This window comes from Lissotriton vulgaris, chromosome 4_1 (assembly GCF_964263255.1).
Source record: "Lissotriton vulgaris chromosome 4_1, aLisVul1.2, whole genome shotgun sequence".
Lineage (NCBI taxonomy): Eukaryota > Metazoa > Chordata > Amphibia > Caudata > Salamandridae > Lissotriton > Lissotriton vulgaris.
The window spans coordinates 1,630,737,730-1,630,758,920 of record NC_141691.1 but is presented as its reverse complement, the minus strand read 5'-3'; the positions used below and the strand labels follow the sequence as shown (position 1 = coordinate 1,630,758,920).

General features: G+C 41.1%; 1 protein-coding gene across 3 annotated transcripts in view; it reads right to left on the bottom strand.

Annotated features, from left to right (window-relative positions):
- Positions 1–21,191, bottom strand: part of HNF4G (hepatocyte nuclear factor 4 gamma) — a 273,625-nt gene that overhangs the window by 4,718 nt on the left and 247,716 nt on the right. For all 3 annotated transcript variants that reach the window (XR_015309913.1, XM_086965903.1, XM_086965902.1), the window contains exons 6-9: positions 19,319–19,406; positions 16,977–17,129; positions 14,495–14,731; positions 10,550–10,672 (exon numbers count right to left, since the gene is read on the bottom strand). Coding sequence is in view for 2 of the 3 variants with exons in the window: in XM_086965903.1 (XP_086822029.1) it covers positions 10,550–10,672; positions 14,495–14,731; positions 16,977–17,129; positions 19,319–19,406 (601 nt within the window). In the remaining variant the exon portion in view is untranslated. The remainder of the gene's footprint in view (positions 1–10,549; positions 10,673–14,494; positions 14,732–16,976; positions 17,130–19,318; positions 19,407–21,191) is intronic.

Genomic DNA, 21,191 nt, shown 5'->3' with positions numbered 1-21,191 from the left:
GGTGCATGTTTACATTGCTGTAGATTTACATCAGGAGGAGTGATGGGAGAGAATCAAGATTAGTTACATAGTTTCTCTAATTTAAAAGAAACATTTTAAATGCTATTTTGAAAGTGGGACCGGAGGAGAAAGACCATAGATAAGCTGAGAGCGGAATCCAATGATGAGATCTAAAGTAAAGATATCCTGCATGCAGTAACAATGAGATTTAGATTCCTGAATAAAAGATTGCACTGGTGTGTATATAAATAAAATGGCGATAAGAAGTAGAGCTGGGCGATAAATTCTGGTCCGCCAACTGAGTTTGTGGATTTTAACCACTCTGCGTTATGCTTGTAACGTGGAGTTCTGGCTAATCTCTACCAAATGCGGCATGGCAGAGATTTTTATGGTGCATGGCTCACTAATGGTAAGTTGGCAAGCATGAGCAAGAATCAGCATCCTGTAGTATCGTTTTAGGGTGCCAGGACGAGACTGAGCAAGATTTTCTCGATTTGGGCTGTCGCGACCATGAGAAAGCTGGCACTTGAGTAAATTCTACTTGAGTGGCACAAAAGAACCAGCATCCTCTGTGGTACCGCATGGTGCAGTTTTTGCTCATTTTGCAGTGGAGAACAAGCTCGTTGTGCACAAAATATGGGCGAGTTGCACAATATGCCAATTTCCACCTGTTCACGGTACTCTGTGGAATGTCAAAGAGTTTTCTTCTAACTCTGCAGAATTCCACTGAGTGAAACTCCTCAAGTTCTACCCACTCCTAGGGAAGACATACAAGCACTTAGTTGGCAAGAAATTATTTCAGTCCTAAATGAGTTAAACATAAGGGAGCAGGTGCCCATGCACTTGACTGACAGCTGTGAAGTAGTTAGCAAAATCAGATTGAAGACTGGATGGAAGGCTAGGAAATTAGATGATTTGTGTATGGCAAAAGTAGACAATAAATTCCAACGGATGAGCTAATATACCTTAGTAAAAGAAGAATATAAAAAGCCTAATATCAAAGTTTTATATACAAAATCTAAACGTAACTGCCTGTTATAACTCTCATTTCACTACCTGTTTGAAAAGGCTCCCTTGAGCTACGGAGCTGATGAACTTGTGCTGATGCACCTGCACCCAATGAGTGGTACAGGGACCTGAGAAGACTTTGGGCAGCATTTCCAGCTCTCCCAAAATTACTTGTTGCTCTCTACCGATGAAGGAATTATTTATTTATTTATTTTTATTTAAGAGGTTTTATATAGCGCTAGCCAGACCCGAAGGTATCTGAGCGCTTTACAGCAGAAAGGAGGGAAATCAAATAAAGGAGATACAAATAAACATAGGTGTTCATAAGTGTTCAAAAGTTGGATTTTGCTGTGCGTCCGAGGTTCGCCATTGAGGTAGAGAGGTCCAGAGGTAGTCTTGAAGCACGGACAAAGTCTTAGGCTTAATCTTAATCCGAGCAGCGGTGAACAAGGAGAGGGTTAGGGAGAGGGGATGAGGTAGGAAGTGGAGGAGCTTTGCCAGGTGACTGCAGAGTGGAGGCTTGTGAGTTACGGATTTCAGTTCGGGAAGTCACGGTTGAGGTAGAGGTCTTTTGAATTTTACAAAGGAGGGATTAGTTCTGATATCAACAGGGAGGGAGTTCCAGATTTTAGGTGCGTTTCCAATGAAGGAGCGGGCTGCAGTTTTTTGTTTGCATATTTTCAAGGGGATGAGCAAGAGGGAGTGGGAGCTCCTGAGGTTTCTAGACTGGCTGGCTTTCTTAAGTTTAGAGGCCAGGTTTTCCGTTTTCCCTGTGTGCAGGGCTTTGTGCGTGAGGCAGGCAGTTCTGAAGCTAGCACGCATTTCCACTGGGAGCCATTATAGTTCTCTGAGTGCGGGAGATATGTGGTCATATTTTTTGACTCCGCTGACCATTCTGGCAGCAGCATTTCGAGTTGTTTTGAGTGGTGCTAAGTGGGAGAGAGCTGTACCGGAGAGGACTGTGTTCCCATAGTCCAGTCTAGACAACACCAGTGATTGGGTGGCTTGATTGAGGTCCATGGGTGGAATGTAGGGTTTGATTTTATTGAGAAGCTTCAGATTGAGGCAGGCACTCTTTGCGGAGTTCTTGATGTGGTTGGTCATGGTTAGTTTTTGGTCAAGGGTGATTCCTAGTGATTTTACCGAGTTTGCCAGGGTGAGATTATCGTTGAGAGCATCGATTGCTTTCAGCCTCTCTACGATTTGCTGGTTTTCTTCTTTATTGGAAATGAGGAGGATTTCATTTTTTTTCCTGATTGAGTTTAACCCCTTCCACGCTCATGACGAGCTGGGATCGTCATGGCGTAGCCTCCTCGCACGCTGATCACGAGCCCAGCTCGTCATGAAACAATGTAAAATAGCAATTTCCAGCACAGGAGGGGAATTGCCTTAGCAGCCATGGAGTTAAGGTGGTTAGTCAATAGCCATTGTTGAACTTCTCTGAGAGTATTGTTCAGTCTTAGAATATCATTAATGGAGGAGGTTTCCAAGTAGATCTGGGTGTCATCTGCATATAGGTTGTAGAGGATGTTGGCTTTTTTCAGAATGGTGGGGAGGAGTTCCATGTATATGTTGAACAGTTGAGGGGAGAGAACTGATCCTTGGGGGTCACCTCTGTTGGCGGGGAGTAGGTCGGACATAAAGGATTTGATTTTTATCCTTTGGGAGTGATTGTGAAAGAAGGAGGAGAACCATTGAAGGACCACCTCGTCTGCACCTACTCAGTCTTTGAGAGCCTTGATGAGAAGATTGTGAACCACTGTGTCAAAGACTGCCGACAGGTCTAGGAGGATGAGTTGGCAGCAATGGTCCGTGTCAAGGGAATTGAGGATGTCATCCACAATGTTAAGGATTGCAGTTTCAGTGCTACAGCCTTTTCTGAAGCCCGATTGGTGTTGGTCTAGCAGGTTGATATTGTCAATATGTTGGTTCAGTTGACGGAGAACGCATTTTTTGAAGATTTTGGCAAGGAAAGGAAGATTGGAAACAGGTATGAAGTTGTTCAGGTTGTTGGTGTCTAGGCCTGGCTTCTTCAGAACTGGTGTTACTTGGCTGACTTTGAGGCAGTCTGGTATGATGCCGGTGTTTAGGGAGCTGCTTATGATTTCACACCAAAGAGGTGCAAGGGAGAGTTTAAGCTTTTTGGCCATTTGGGAGGGTATAGGGTCGAGGATGTGTGATGAGGGCTTGGAGGAGGAGATTAAATTGAGAATCTCCGCTTCAGGGATGGGGTTGAAGGATCTCCAGGTTTTTGTGGGGCGGCAGCTAGAGGTAGTTTTGATTGCTAGGGCAAAGTTTTTGACGGCAGGATGGAGGTTGGTGTCAAGTGATAATTCAATCTTGCAGATTTTGTTGTTAAAGAAGTTGGCGAAGCTGTCACATAAGTCTTTGGAGGCCTGGACTTGTGTAGTAGAGGACTTGGACGTTTGTTGTTGATGATGTTAAAGAGTTATTTTGGTCTGTTTTTTGCATTGTCAAGCACTGTGCAGAAAAAGTTTTTTTTTTCTTTATTGATATGTCATTTGTACTTTCTTCTTGCTGATTTGAGTTCTTCGCCGAGGCTAGAGGAGTGATTCTTTATCCAGAGATGTTCTGTGGCTCTAAGTTGCCTCCTTTCATCGTTGATGTCCTTGTTGAACCAGGATCTGGAGCGGATGTTCCTGGATTTTTCAGTTTCAGTGGGGCTAGTTGGTCTAAGATGGAGGACATGGTTGTGTTGTAGTGGGATGTGAGATCTGTAGTTGAGAGGCCAGGAGGGTGCTTATTTTTTCTTCTAAGTCAACTGTGTTGATCTGTGTTAGGTTTCTTGACCATGTAGGGGGGTTTTGGATGGAAGGTTGGCACATGATCAGTTTTGAGATGTGGAATATGATTAAGTGGTGGTCTGACCTGTCGACAGGAAGGATGTGGTCTATTGTGATTGCGTCGTGTTGGGCGATGATGGCATCCAGGATTGCCCCTTTGCTATGGGTTTCTTTTAAGCAGTGCTGTATAAGGATTTTGGAATGTAATCGCTTGTTCAAATGTTGTATTGGAGAGCTGTTTTTATCATTCCAGTAGAGGTTGAGGTCGCCCAGAATTAGGTTTTTGCTAACTCAGAGAGAGCAGTGGCCGATCAGGTCTGACAGGTGTTCGGTGAACGTGACTGTGTTGCCTGGGGGATGGTATAGGATATGGCAGTGTAGTAGATTGTTGTTACTGGTTATGATGTTGGCAGTTAGGCATTCAAAGGAGTTGTAGTTGAAGGTATCAATTTCAGTCACTGACAGGTTGTTGTGAATGATTGCTAAACCTCCGCCTTTTTGGTATTTTCTATCTTTGTTGATGTTATGGAAACCCGGGGGTACGAGCATATCCATGATAGGAGGAGAGGAGTCGTTGAGCCAGGTCTCAGTGATGAAGGCTATATCTATGTCATGCTTAAGGATGGATTCAGCTTGCTCTGTGGCATGTTTAGTGGCTGATCTGCAGTTTATGAGCATTCAGTTAGTATGGGGGGTCTCTTTTTTGGCTCAGTTGTTGGTGAAGCAGTAGGGATGTTTATAAGAGAGGCTGGGGGAATAGGGGATTTTGGAATGGAGTGCTCACTTCTGAATCCAGTGATTACCTGAATTATGGATTGCAGGATGTGAGTGGAGGGGGTGGTGTATGAGGAGGCCAGCTCGGTCGCTTCATCAGAGGACATGGCTTCCATAGTTCTATTCAGTCTCGGAGCATGGATCGAGAGGGGGGATGAGGTCCAGCTGGGACGCAGGACCTTGGGAAGCCTATGGTGTGAGAGGTTAGAGAAGATGGGAGTAGAGTGCGTGTTTAAGGGGGGCTTATGGGGTGTCACGAAATTGCTTAAGATGTCATTCAGGCCCTGTATGATAATAGCCACTTGGCTTTCAATAAGGGAGAGCCAGCGGCCCGTCTCTTCTTGAGGGGTGGTGGGTTGCTTCTGGGTAGGGTGTTCTCGGCGAGGAGAAGAACTGACACTGTTGTGCTGTCTTCTGGTAGTAGTTGTGTTGTCAGTGTGTGTTATGGGATAAGGCGTAGGGTTTGGGGGGTCATGTTGTGGTAGTGGTTTTCTTTTGCAGGTGGGTATGGGCAGGTGATTGGGAGACTTGGAGTGGGTATTGAGGTCGCCCGGTATTGTTTGGAGGAGGTTATGCACAAGGGGCTGTTTCAGAGGATGGACTAATGCAGGAGGGGGCGCCTTGAACTTGGTGGTAGAGGTGTTGGAGGAGGTTCGAGGTGGAGCGTAAGTGATTGTGATAGCAGGAGAAAGAATGTGGAGGGTGTTCTGTTGAGGGGACTGGTTGACCGGGTAGATGGGGAGCGTTGGAAGGGGGGGCTGTGCGTGGGTGTTTTTAGCCTGTAGAGAAGGGAAGAGGAGATAAAAAGCCTCGAGGTTGGCATTGGTAGCTTGAATCAGGACTGTGCTGTTTGAGTAGATGGTCACAGAGGTGTTTCCACAGTGCGGCAGGTAGTTAGGGGTAGAGAATGATAGTTTGCAGCTATGGGGAGTATTGGTGGTTTTGGTAATGTGGAGTTGTGCTCTAAGGATGGAGTTCCAATTGCCGGGCCTTTCCGTGTGGAAGATGAGGTCCATTTTTACTTGCCCTTTGGCGGAGCAGTGATATATGTCAGCAAAAGTTACACAGCACAGGCTGTAGCAACAAGGGTGAAAAATTAAAGACTACTACTTAAGTAAGAGTTATAATGCACTGCATTTACCATGATGCATTGGGGAAAACTGAGTGCTGGAATGTGAGGCAGTGTGCCCCCACCCTCCTTCTGTTAAAAAATATACATAACTGCCTTCTATAGCTTTCATTTATTCATCTCCACTGTAGTACTATATTTTCTTCCATCAGACATTCAAGCTTTTTTTGCTTGCCTAGGATAACGTGCACAGAAGGAAGAGTTGAGATCCTCATTAATAGAACTATCACCTTTTCACTGCACCTGGTCTTGACCGATTTCGACATACTCCTATTTATATCATTCTCCGAGTAATCACCTCTTTAAAACATTAATGTATCTGCTGTACCCCAGCTAGCAAAGAAACTTTATTTGAAATCACAGACCAAGAGAAAATAATGTTGATCTTCCTTGTCTGTCATGGTCCATCAGCAATTTCAGCACTGATATAAAAAAAATTGCCAAAAGACAACTTTCTTCAGTAAATGTCTTCCTGTCCATTCACTATAAATAAATCACTAGATCTGACCCTCGGTTTCAACTCACTGACACGTTACCCCAATACCTAACCAAATCCTTCTGATCACTGAGAATTTTACATGTCTGTCACCATCAATTAGCACCAACTCCTTTCACTTAAACACCAATTTCAGACATAGAATTGCTCCAAACATTCCAAATTCCAAAGTGTCTGAACCAAATACACAATGATTTGAGGTCACTCCTAGGTAGCACCTCCTTTTATAATTTCAATGATATGATTCTCTTTTTATCTCTATTTCTCCAATTCTCAACTTTCAACTTTGGTCTCTTCTGAACCCATTCACAGTATTTGTTTACACCAACCCCCATGTACTCAGGATTAAATGGTGCATCCACCTATGTATGTGAATGATGTCCCTTGTCCCAACACTGCTTTTAAACAATAGAAATGCCCTCTGAAAGTTAACCACATCTCTTGGTTTTATGCCATAGGAAAATACAGATGTTAGCTGAGAAGAACTTGCTCTCCGAAAATGAACAACCAACTTTATTCTTTCACTCCTCTGACGTCCCAAAATCTTCAGAAATCCCTATGCACCTTATGAAATTTCTAGTATAAGAAACACAATTCAACCACATGCTCAGTGCCTACATCCCACTTCTCTTAACTGCACTTCACTCTAAAATCTCCACTTTCAACTGTTCTCCATGCTTTGGTGTCCAATATCTCCACTGAGTCATTCTTGGGCGTTCTTATCTCTTTAGTCTAGTGATTCCCTAGCCAGTCAGCAGGTCCTAGGAACCTAGATATAGGTGGATATTGGGTCTACACCCACTTTTAATGACAAACCTTGGTATGTTCTGCAAGATTGCTTGAAATTTTCTTCATAGTCACTTCCTGAGATTAGACAATTCCAAGATAGCTGTTTCTTTCTGCATCTCACAGTGGTACCTCCCAATCCATCATGGTGCTTATCTTTCTTCCCCTTCCCAAAGATATACTTTGTGTTGCACTGCAACGTGTTAGGAATAGCCCTCTCCATAGGACCCCTTTAAGAGTTGGTTGCCTGATCTGGATCGTGTTGGTCTGTTACTCAATCTACCTCTTCCAGGACCCAAAACCTGTTGGATAAAAGTAGATTGAACAACAGGGGTATGGGTGGCTGGTGCGAGTGTCACACATGCTGAAGAATTTGATTCCACATTCCCAGCACAGGGCTGTTGTGGGCCCTGATCGAAGTTGTTTGGGGATGTTTATAAAAATAGTCAAGCGGAAGGGGCCATATCCCTGTGCCAATGTACTGATTAAAATGTTTAATTTGCAAGAGGCTGTGGACAATCATTTGGTTTCTAAAATTAATCACAACACAGCCCCCTTGCATGTATTTTGGTCTTTTCTAACCAGCTAACCCTTCAGGTTGTAAGAATCTCCCCTGCTTTATCATAGGCGAACTGCCTCTGTCTGGCCAACCAAAACAGACATTAATTATTTATTCATGCTGAGTTTCCCTCTGCTTTATTTTGATCTGGCGTACACCTGCTAATACAATAACATACAGAGCTGATGCAGGGGGTAAGATAATGGTGGGCAGATCAACAGTATCGACCCTGACCTCTCTATAGGCTCATTCCCATTCCCTTTCCCTACTAATCTTTGGGCCGTACATTTGAATGTGATTTCTCCTTATAGCCATGTTGATGTGGGCCAGGCCACCAGTCTTATTCATGCGGTTATAACTACAGGTGTTGGTAGTGGAGGAATTAATTTGGCACGTGGTGTGTCAAGCCTTGGTAAGACACTGTATTGGTATTGGCTGCCTGGCAACTAGCATCAATACCCCCAGGTATGGCTGTAAGGGACCTTCCACTACACTTTTCAGCCCTTTTTTCACAAAGTTCGATCATCTTATCTATGCGTGCTACAAAGGGGGTACGTTCGTCCTTCACAATAGATCTAATCTGGTCCAGTACGCCCACCATCAGGTACACCACCCATGATGGATGTTCCATGTCCACTTGTGTACTGTCAATATGACCAAAGTCTGATTCATCAGAGCAAAGGGTGTTTTTGGAGGTTCCATCATTATACTTCTTTTGTTTGGCTACTGCTCAAGACATTTTTTTGGTTTATCGATCTTTTAGGGGCCTGTGATGTCAACCCCCCCATCTGGGATATGCTTTGGGTATGGCTCCCACCTCAGTTTGTACGTCCTGTGGGATCAGAGAGGTATGGATCTCTGAGGCGATGGTAGCTAGAGGGAGGTGGGGGGGCGAACCAGTCGGAGAGTAATGGAGATCTGGGGTTAAGAACAGCCGTCTTTCTGTAAGTTCAATTTCGGTTGCCACCACTCTGATAGCTTTCTGTATCTTCCTGTCAATTAATGTGGGTTGCAGAGATTTGGTTGGTGGCAGGGCCTGTGCCTGCACCTGCAATTTGTCGTGGCAGGCTCGCTTCCCCATAGTTGCTTGAAGTTAGAAAAAGACCAAACAAACCCCTTCAAAGTTATACAACAGGAACACTACCGAAGTGAAGAGAGAAGATATAGAGGGCAAAGTGAAAAGTGCAGTACTAGAAAAAAATCTTTCACAGGCACTTCAATGACCAGTATTTTCACCCTCCACTTCAAAGACAGCCGAGCAAGGTCCTTAGAGACCTCGAAGCCATCTTTATTTGCCGATGAAAGGAACGTGGCCTAGCCCAGCTTGGCTGGCCGCTGACGAGCGCAGACTGGCCTGCCCTTTGTGTAGGCGTGCCCAGGCGCGTCCTGCACGTCAGAAGCCTTTCTGGCGCTTTCTAGTATTGGGGAGGTTCTGGCTCACCCCAGAAACAATAGCCGGTATGTTGCGAGCAGATTCTGCCCAGATTGATCATCTCCCCACATACTATATTTTACTGGGTATCACCCACAACCCACTGGACTTAAAAATCGGACAAACTAGGCTCTATGGAAGTATTTGCGCTGTTACAGCAAGGCAGTATGGGGGTACTGTGTAATAATTTACCCTTAGTAAAGTTTGCATATAATACTGAAACTCATTCAGCCATTAAAGTGCCTCTTTTTTGTCTCCAAAGTTTCCATCCATGCTTTTTTGTCAGCAATTTCACAATAGAGCTCCCTGGTGCTCGAAGGAGATGTCATGTTTGATCACCTACTTGTTAAACATTTTAAATATTCAAAGCTTTGATGGAGAAAATAGTTAATTCTCATGTTAGCCCTACCCCAGACCCCTCCACCTCTACCACCCTTCCTGGTGGAAGGAGCTCCTGAATTTCAGGTTGGTGCCATCTGTGACTCGGAATTATGGAGATTATATACCTGCATCTAATCCTGTGGCTACTGGGCCATCTTTGGTTGAGCCACTGTCAAAGGCATCCCAGTAAAAGCTAATTTTGGGCAAACCATAGGTCATCCATAAAGTGTCCCTTAGCGTAACCCTTTTACAACAAAAATTATTAATTTTTATGAATGAGCCAGGTAGTATTTGTTTTTCATCTAATAATAACATTTTCCCCTGGTTTAGGTTTTCTAGTACAATGGCAATTATCGTACAAAAGTCTTCCACTTTCACATTCATATAAAGTATTTTTCACTGCCTAGTATTTGTGTAACGCTTTCAATGTCTTTAATGTTCGAGTCTCTCAACTATTGTAAAATATTGGTCATTAAGGAGCATAAAAGCACAGAAAATATCATTGGTATGTAAACCTCGCATGAAATTTCTCGCATTCAGTAGCAGTGTGTAGAATAAACTCCAAAATAGATTCCACAGGTCACGGGGCAAACTGAAGGCGAATTCCAGTGATGTGCTGTGAATATATAACTGCTTTTAAACTGGCACTTATGTACTCTTCTCAGCTCCATATAGAGGGAAATACACATCAGAATTTGCACTGAACCAAAATGTAAGTCAACGTTTTACCGCTTGAATAATTACAATAACAGTGAAAAGTCCCAGTGAAGCAAAATATTAGGAAATTAATTATTATAGCAACTGCAATTACGATGATGCAGAGGGCCCTGCGTGATGAGCTACTAAAGCAAAGGATTGGAATGTAATCTAGCGATTAGATGCAACCTGAACACGTATTAATCAGAGATGGAAAGAAAGGAGGGACTATTAAACCAAAAAAACACACATGAAAGTATACAGGATGGCCTGATAGAGTGTGCTTTTGGTATTTTTAGGCAAAGCAGGAAAACACTACTTGATTGTAAGTGTTTGCGTAACTCTGAAATCCATAATATTGCTAACAAACTTAAATACAATTTTTCCATAGCATAAAAGTGATACAACACAAAAACACTGCCCATTTTTGGAAACTGAGGCAGACTATTTTCACACAAGATGTGATGTATTTTAAATTACTTACACACATGTTCTGTGCGCAGGGGTGCAGACATAGAGCTAATAAGCAGCGTGTGTCCCGTTAATGGATCCTGCGCTAAATGAGGATGTATAGAATGGGGGAGATGACCCACGTCGCTGGATGCACCTGTAACAAGAGAAAATCGATGTAATAATCTCGCTTCACAATATCCATCACTGATGGGGAGGCTTTGATTGACAACTACCGCCCTTGCCTTTAAGACACAATTTCTCTTAAACATAATGATAATAAAGACGTTTGTGCGTTATTAATTATTTGTTAGACAGGAGATCCTCTGAAAATAATACTCACAGGTAACTTTTCAAACACTGCCCCCCAAAGGTTAAACAGAAGGTGCTGTTCCTATGAATGAGTTGCAAAACGTCCTAAGCATACACAGTGCAATGAGAAGATGACTATTAGAACGAACAATATTTTCTAACAATTAGATCCTGTGTATACTAGTCCAATCCACTAAGAACTGTAATAAGCTATATTTAACTAAAACATGTGAAATAAGTGGTTCTGTAAAATTCCAATCGCGACGCTCAACATCAGGAATGCTGATATTTTGCATTTGAAATTGCACTTACAAAGGAGTATATTTCTATGGTTTGGCAGCACGTCTGTGAGCACTTCCTAAAGCGACCTTTCAAAAATAGGTGAATGTCCTCACTCCCAAGACTGTGTTAGTACTCTCGTAGGGGCTGGAAACAGAATACCATTCTGGTGATGCACATAAAAGTTCTCTGGGAAGTGGAAAGAGTCAGTCTGTTTCCGGCCCAGCGAATGCATGCACCTCCAATATCTGCAGTACATGTAAGTTAAAGACAGGGGGCGCAGAACCAGGGTTTGCACCCACTGCCTTCTATTTCCCTGCTGGTCTGTCCGGAGCACCATATCTCAAAGGCACATCACACTGTGCCAATTCCATTCCTGAAGCAGTGCATAGCTCTGTTCTGGGTTATGCATTCCTGAGCACAGGAATATAACGGTGTGTGCGCCCACTATATACCGCGAGAGCTTCAACTTGCTTTTTATTAGTTATTCGTATCTTTCCTCAAAAATGTTACTTAAACTTATATTCATAACTATTCTCAAAGTATGCGAAACACAAAATGCACAAGTAGCTTGATTTTAACTTGCAAAGAGTTTGATATGCAAATGAGTATGCGTCCTCGTTCACTAACAGACGTGTAACCACTGTTTATAAAGAAGATTTTGTATTAGCAGAATATTCTCAAAAGCTAGAAGAAATGAATAGTTCTGTTGTAGGTCTCATGTTGTGTTTCATCCCAAGCTTCACACACATACTTTGAGCTTTATAACAAGACTCACTCGTGCAAAGTTGTCTCTGTCCCTGTTCTGCTTGCTATCCTCAGGGTCATTTTCTCATTTGTTGTACACATTCCCAACCCGTGGTGCCTCTGTCGTCACTTGTGCTCTCTACTTCCCACATTGTCTCAATTTCTCCATTTTGTTTTTTCTCCTTTCCTTTTAATTACTCCTTTGCCATTCGAGTCCATCTTTTGCAGATGTCTCCTATTCATAGTATTTCCTGATTACATCTGCATTTCCGTTTTTTTGTCTCTTTTCCAGTCCTTCCTATTTGCGACAAGATTGTCATAATTGTGAGCGGGGGTCAAGCAGGCCCTCTCTACAGTGGTTGAGCAGGAGAATTTGGTCTAAGTCAAAACTCAAGGTAAGTCAGCCGCAGATTTCTCTGCACAGTCCCAGCCACTCTTCAAAGCAAAGCTTGGGACATATTTCTGGTGTTGGGCGCCAAGCTTTTGGCTTGTTATTGTTTGCTTTGTTGTATCATGGTTTTTGCAAAATGTTAGTGTTAGAAAACTTGACATGCCCACATAAATCTAAAACAAAACGTACTAATATTTTTGGTATCAAAAGCACACATTGCCATAAGAGTCCCTATCACTCAAGGGATCTGCGGGATGTGCTGATGTGTGTCTTGTGAAAGGGCAGAATGGAGTCACTCACAGTGAAGCTAACCAATGGCTGAAGTGGGCTGACAAACTACTCCATGCTGTATACTGTATTGGCCGAAAGAAAAATGTAACAATATAACACCTGTTTTGACTGGATAGAATCATGTTATGCCAGCTCCCTCCTTTTAACTATGTGTTGCTCCATCTAATTCACCATGGTAACAGGAGTCCAATACACGGGGCCATATCACATAACGTGAGTACTGCCATTTTCCATCACATATTTGGGCTGGCTGGTATCTTAAATAGTTGAGGACCTGTAGAAGCGCTATGTTATCAACTTTGAAAAGGGGCAAATGGTTGTTGTGCTGATTTTTTATAGAAATATAGTAGCATTTGTTGGTATTTCTAAAGTAAACGCCTACATTGACATGCACAAAGCAGCATAACAACAAATTAATACTTAACAGGGCACACCAACACAAAACAGCCAGAACAGAATGCAAAAAAACAACCACAGTACAACACAACAAAGTCACATTGCAATATCAGAATCCAAAACACAGCAGCACAAGAAATAATCGACACCACAACACAGGATAAATGTGCCCAAAGTTCTTATCCTACATTACCATCTCCAAATCCTGTTTTCATACCACAGTGATAAAAGTTGTTTGAAGCAAGCACTGCCTTAACTTACTACCAAGAACTTCAAATAATACCAGTCAATAAGGTTTTGTGATCCAGCCCATGATCTTTAAAATTAAAACTATTCATACTTTCTAAGGTCATACTCCAGCCAAGCTGCTCAATGTGTGCATGGTGTTTTACTTAGACAATCATTCAGTAAGTTATGAATCTTTTCACCTACAAGTTGTAATCACCAAACCCTTCAACGATGTCCTAGAGATACCAATATTGAATATGTTGGGGAAAAATATCTGGAAATAAGCATTCTGACTCATTTCTGTCCTGTTACAATCTTGTTTGTCCTGGCTAAGCTACTCCAGGGTGTGTGTTAACCTCAGGATATTATCACAAGTTTCCAGAGGCTCCAACCCCCAGACATGCCACCCCCCATGAAGTCTACATGAGTGATATCTAGATATAGAACTGAAACAGCACTTATTTTTTGGAAAATTACTTAAAATATGTTGATGAACAGCATGCAGTACTACTGGTTGAGCAAAAGTGACAGTCATTTGGAAAATGTGAATATTACTATCTATTCTCTCATAAAAATTAATGTTTTCCATGAAATAATACATGGTAGACATGGGATGTGTTTAGTATATTTAACATTTGCACATCAATGATATTAGAATAATTAATTTAACAAATGGGAAAAAAGTGATAAACAGTTAAAATAAAGGATCGTGGAAGAGTATTTTCAATGCCTATAGCTACATGGAGGGGAAGGAGCTATAGTGAATATGCAGTGATAGTTTGAGCTAAAAAAGAGGAAGTGGCCTGCACTTTAATACACACTGTGCTCCTGGTGTCCGTATTTGGAGGTACATAACCAAATGCCTCTCAAGAATGCTCACAGTGCCAGCTCAGGTCTCAGAAGTCTGCTGCATCAATGTACCTAAATGGAATTGTGTTTTAAAGGAAGACTCAATTGCCAATTAGAGAGATCAAATTCCCGACAGTAAACTTAAAACGTCAGCAACAAAGACTAAGAAGCAATGCCCTGAAATCCCCAAAAACCCCAGTTCTCTTTCTTGCTGCCAGGCAAATTCAAAAATCTATCTTGGAAGGCACCACTATTTATAGGAGAACAACGTACTTTCTGGTGCAAAATCAACCCTCTTTAGTTAGGTTCTTGCCTCATGGTTGAGTGTGTGAATACCCAAAAAACGAAAGCTTCTACTTGTGGAAATTCACAGATGTTGGTACAAGCTGGCCTATTTTCACACCATGTAACATTTCTGATATTTAAAATGCAGCATGTTTTTCTCAATATTTTTCTGATCTAATAAAAACAAGGAATACATCTCACCTCCCAATAGCATCTCCTGAAGCAGATTGTCAATTTTGATCACTCCAAAGAGTTTGACGAACTGTATTTGTTCGATCATTTGCCAGGTGATGCTCTGCAGCGTCGGCAGCAGCAGCAGCAGCTCCCCGAATCGCCCCCGGGAGTCATACTGGCGGTCATTGATATAATCTTCCAAACTGACTTGAACCTGGAACCTCATGGTCTTGATTCTTAACTGGTCACTTAGGCCTTTCGCATCTTGATAAGAAAAAGTTTAATACATTATGATTTATTAAAGAATGATGCATTTTAAAAGCAAAAATTAAGCCCCATTACTGCAAATGACAGGAATCCTAATTCTTGTATAAACAGGCATTCGTAATTGAATCTGTAATTGCAAGGTGGGCGAACATGACAGCTCAGAGAAAGCATTTTTAGGAACTGTGGCTTCAACTGGACTGTTATTATTCCCCCTGAAGCAGGCGGCCCAGACTTAGGGCATTAAATAGTGTAAAGTAAGCACCATCATGGGCACATCTTGCTGAGGGCTTGAGCAAGTTAAGGTCAACAGAATGTCTAGTTCATGTTTGCCAGTATTCCACTAAAAAAGCTGCTGACAGTCACCAGAGAAATTAGGAAACTTCACTGGAGCTACAACGTCTCTCAACTTCTTGCTTCTTAGTATGGATAGTTCCTGCTTTACTCTTTCCTTTGATAGAAGTAAAATGTAAATGTAAATGTAGTGTTGCTTGTATAGCGCACGTATCACCCCAGACGTGGCATCAAGGCGCTGTAAGCATACCGCTGAGGAACCCTTCCTGACCTCTCCCTGTGAATTGCCCACTCCTGGGCACCCCCAGGGTGAAAGCCAGGCATCCTAGCGCTGTTGGGGCAGTTGTGGAGATTAAGCAAGCTATTGCCCAGAGCTGCAGCGTGGGACCCATGAATAAATTAGGCACTGAGGCGAGAATTATCAGGTCCTAGGAAATTGAGCCCAAGACCCACCGAGGCGGGAATTGAACCCTGGTCCCGGGCCAGACTTCTGCATCAGGGTCTGCCGCTCTAACCATTGAGCCACACTTCTCCACTAAGTAAGGAGATATAGGGCCAGATGTACAAAGCTATTTAGTATTTCTTGACAGACTGGTTTGCTATTTCAGGCCATTAAGAAATGCTAAATGGGCTTTTAATATGTAAAAGCTCTTTAAGTGGTTACAAAGTGTGATTTCTACACAGTAGAAATCGCAGTTTGCGATCTCCTACATAGGAAATCACAAATAGGGATTACATATTTGTGATTCTTACTGACATGTATAAAACATTTCCTAAATGCGAATTGGGCATTTAGGAAATGCAATTACCATTGACTCCAAGTTGATAGTAACCATGTGCAATTTGAAAGAAGCACCCACAGATGCTTTATTTGAAGCGCAATATAGCACGCACATGTCCCTCGGGCCTACGTGTACTCTACATATGCACCACTATTTTGGGGGTATATCACTGGGGGCCTTATGCCCATAACCTTCCTTGGTTTAGCATTTCTAAAATAGTGATTTTCTAATAGGAAATTGCTATTTTGGAAATGCTACACCGACCCACTGGAACGAATGACATGGAATTTCTTATTTGTGATTTCCAAATAGCGATTCCTACTCTGGAGCTATTAGAAAATCGAAAGTTTCATAGATATCATTTGGCATTTCCTAAGTGGTGATTTCTAAGGAGTTGCTATTTAGGAAATGCAAAATTGTGTTTTTGTTCATCTGGCCTGTAATGAGTTAGGTTCTTGTAGCAGAAAAAGTCTATGATAAGTGTAGTCACCTGATGCAGAATATTTTCTGCAGCCCTTGGTAAATCCTTTCTCACACAACAACATTTTTGAAAATATGAGCAATACATTTTTTGCTGTTTAAAGAATATTTGTGGGTGTTTATAGTTTCTCTTTAAAACTTTCACACATGCAATACATGGCTGGGTGTGTCAAGTGTACACTAACTGAAAAAAACCGAAATATCACACAAACAGCATGCTTATTTGCGAAACTATATACTAGAAATATCCATCAAAAATATTACATTTTTTAACAGAATTCTGATTCACCCACCTACTAACCCTGAACTCCCACCAGAGACAGCAACTATCTGTCAGGCTTGAGAAGACCAACAATCATTTCTTTTGAGTAATCTATTGAATAATAAGATTATGTGACTGCTTGCCACGATATTATGGTCATCTATAATTACTCCTAAACCAAATCAGCGGAGACCAGTAAAACCGCCTTTATGTTTTCTACATACACATGAATGCAATTTTCTTTGAAAGAAGTATGTCTCGTAGGAAATCTTAATTTGAGACATTCGATATATGTCTCCTCACATACCAACATATAGAATTAGACACATCATTTGGTTCTCAGTAAAAAAAACTGGTGAATACAGTTTGATCGTGTAACTTCCACTAGGGCAGTACCTTTATTTGACTTCACAAATGGAAAATTTACCTGGATCGAAAAAGACTATCGCCTTCAAACACGCATACTCATTGTCATCTATTTGAATTTCCTGGAAAGGCTGGACAAGCTCATCCAAAATCCTGTTAGCCACACGACTAATTTCTATCTCAGACGAATCACGGTGTATTATATAATTGTTTCCTACAGTGGAGGAGAATAACATTATTATTCACATTGCTAGACTCAAAACAGATATGCTGTTTACACACACACACCCACCCACTCACACACACACTTTCTTTCTCTCTCTCTCTCTCTCTCTCTCACCTTACAACCCTGACTCCTGCTGCTCTTTGGTGGCTGTATCAAACATGAAAACCTCGAGAAACACTGCAACGTGATGCATTTGGCGTTATTCAGAACAAATAAACGAATAACACTGCTCTCCAGTGTTACAACTACGAGATAAAACGTGCAATGTAATTATCACCGGACTTTGTAAACTGTCAGACCCTACCACTTGCCTCAAAGAAGCTTACATTACTCACTGCAACCATTGCCATGCTGCTATGTATTTTAACTCAATGCTTCCCTGCCTAAAAACAATTAAATTGTGCACAATATAAGTAAAATTAAAAAATAAATAAGCATTTCTTTCTGGAGTGTAGAGCAGATGCACAGTTGTGGTTAGTAGCTTTATGTTCAATTTTTTAAGACTTACGTATGCATAAAGCCATCACAGTCATACCACAAATTCACAAGCGAATGGGCAAAAAAGGTTTACGTTCTTAGTAATTCCATAACCAGTGCCTGTGACAGCCTCACATTCCACTCAAGAATCAGAAGCTCAGGAGCGTTAGAGAGAAATTAAGCCCAATGATTGCTTTTTTCAGGATGTCAGTCATCTACAGTCAGGGATTTGCGACAGAACAGAGCATTAGGATCCTATAGATGCGCAGCTGCTTACTTTGACTCAACTGATATGGGAAATTATATATTGATTTTTTTAAACAGCGAGAGCAGCATGCTGGATAAGCTGATCTGAAGTCAATACATGTTAGGATCTTCTTTTAAGTCTTGTTTTCTAAATTGGGAGTGGTTGCTAAAATTTCACTTCAAGGGTTGTATTTTATGAAAAACAATATTACTTTTAGCATACTGAAAACATGGTGAAGGAAGTGTAAGGAAGGTGGTCAATATTTATAAAACTCAGTCAATGAGAAATTAAAGAGTGTGCACTCTAAAAGCATGCATGTTAACCGATGTAAAGAGACAAGTTAAATATTTCTTAAGAACATACGTCTTAGATTGGATGCAGCTAATTAATATGGAAACATTTATGAGAATCAGAAAAAAGAGAACCATGGTATTGCCTGTCCTCTGCTATTCTATTTTTTCATTTGAAAATGCCTTGCATTCGACACCATCAAGCACACAAGTAAAGGCTTGGAACTGACCTCTACAATGATCTGAAGGTCACAGGATACAATCATAGCATTCTATCCTTCCATGGCTGGAACATTTCGTTCGATTAAATTGGGTAATAGCAACATTAGTTATTTACAGCACTTGAAAATGGCTTCAATGCAGTATGAACGCCTCTATGGGAACGCTATTTCTTTTTATTATGAAAGAAATTAAATATTGTGTTTTTTTGACTGCTGAACAAATAACAGACTATTTATCACATGTTTTACTTGTTGCCATGATTTCCGTTTTCAAGGAAAGCAACACATCTTAATTAGTCACTATACTGATATTTTACTCTTCATATATTTTAATCCTGAAGGAAGGTAAACTGCATGTTGTATTACCTGCAGTACACCAAACATTTATGTGGCATTAAATCTTTGTTTTAGTCCGTAAAATTTAACACCATTTTCTATCAAACTTAAAGTCAAAATGGTAATAGCAAAAGGGTTGGGCAGAGCAATCTATATGGATTGGTGAGAATATTAGTAGTTTTCATGTTGGACTCCAGCTATTCTTACTTCTGTCTATTGTCTGCACAGACCCCATCGTGGAGGAGTATTGCTCAAGCATCGGTCTATCTCTTCCTGAAAGCACATGGAAACAGGATTTGGAAAAATCCTGCAAGTTATAGTGAATGCTGCTCAGGATTTCATTGAACACACACATTTTTATTCTGATAGAGAATGCAAGAATATTCTTCTCCATTTTCTGGCGGGGGTGCTTGTATTCTACTGGAATGTGCACTGCCTTGGCCTGGTCACTGATACAGACCTACAGGAGTGGGCAGAGGAGAGGTATGCAGGCAACAGTAGTACACAATTCTTGTAAAAAAAAAAATAAGAGAGAAATCTTCATTTGTATACCTTTTCAAGTCAATTAAATACAAACTTCACAGTGTCCTAGTTACGTATAATTACCTAAAAGCAATATGTCCTTATAGACCATTGATCTTTTAGCGACTCCAAGTAGAAGGTGTTCACCCGCATGTGCCCTCAACAGAGCAACCTAGAAGAAAAGTACAAGTGCACCTCATTATTGTGATTTAGATGCTTTCCTGACTATAATAGCATTATTTTGCTCCTTAATATAATTGTAAAATACTCACAATATAGTTACTTTACATATGTGTGCATCATATTAAAATATCTAGTCAGAAGTACAGGATATTCTTCATATACTCAGATGTTCGGCAAGCAGTACCTACCTTTTTATGGATAAGGGACATATTAAAAATAATGTCCAGCACGAACGGATAGTTTGAAACCACATCCCATGCTACATCACAGCAATCATCTTAAAAGGGGCTTTTGCTAACTGCAATCCACACTAGGTCTAGGCGTTGCACAGTGTATGCACCCTAAGCAGATCTAAGGTCGTATAGATACAATACCATCTCATATATAATAATCCTTTTCTTCTGCGAACCATGATCTGCATCAAGTGGAAAATACATTATTAAAGTGAACGTAAGGTTGGTCAGTCAGAGATAAGTAGTTCTATATAAATAAAAATGTGTACCCTGCTCCAGTACCGCGCTGACAGTAGCGCCACAAAGTCTTTTGATTTCGGACAGAACAAAAAATGAAAACAAAGGCTAGAATATTCAGTCCACTGGATGATCAAGGGGTGAATGGGAAGGTTGTGTTTAAATTGTTTGCTCAGCCATAACGCTTAAATTGTAAAAGGCATGCATATTTCAGGATCAGGAAATAATTTGAATGCATGCACTACATCAAAATCATGTGCTGCTCAGCAATCCCTTCCAAACAGTTCATAAATTCAAATTGTATTTTTTGATCAAATCTGGGATCCACGCCAGTACAAAGTATCTCAAACAAATCAGTGGAATGTGCTACTGTAGATTCAAAAATAAAATAATGCCTTTCATTTCAACGAAGGCATTACACAGCAGTTTCAAAAGAATCAGTCAAATTAAAAAGTACCTCATTCAAAGTACCTCATTCAACTTTCATCTTACTGCTGGTTATCACCTTGCCATTAGCCCTTCCTTTTACATATGTGAAGCTTTGTGATAACTAACATCCCGAAACAGAGAGATCACTTTACTATGATCATGTGGGTCAGCTAAAGCTTCTTTAGGTGGCTTGACAGAAATCTGCCTGCAAAACCTTCTGATACAATTAATTTAACGCATATATAGAGTCGCTTTTCAGTCAACCACAGTGCAGTATCTATCACCTCATGCTAATGGTTGTTTGGACGTATCCTTCCACACAATGAATGAGGGATTACTTTACATCTCAAAAGTACACTCAATTATTACACATTCAATTTGTATGCCATACATGCAATGTACACATAACACATTATTAAGTTATTTTTTCACTATATTCTGATGATTGGGTATTTCAATTTCTGTTAAATTTTATTCATTACCATCAGGGCAGAGTATTTTATTGTAATTAGTCACATCTCCCAACAACTTTTCATCACGACTGCTGGTGCCTGGCATGCCTTTTTAAATGGAATGCAAGGAAGCCCTTATGATATCCTATGCCAATGTTATAGATGCAGAGCTACAATAAAGTCTCCGTCCAACGTTTGCTTGCCATAAAAAAGAAAGTAGCACTACATTGAAGGCATCATTGCCTTTATTATACTTCTGTTCTTCCTTCTGCTTGAAATGAAGTCTGAATGGCAAAGGAGTCTTTATTACAGTCTGCATTTCTTTCTATGTCATTGAAATTTAAACAGGAATGTAATGACAGCCATATGCCTTTCATCCTTAATCACATCCAAAACCAAACCAGGACTATATGCAAGGCTAGA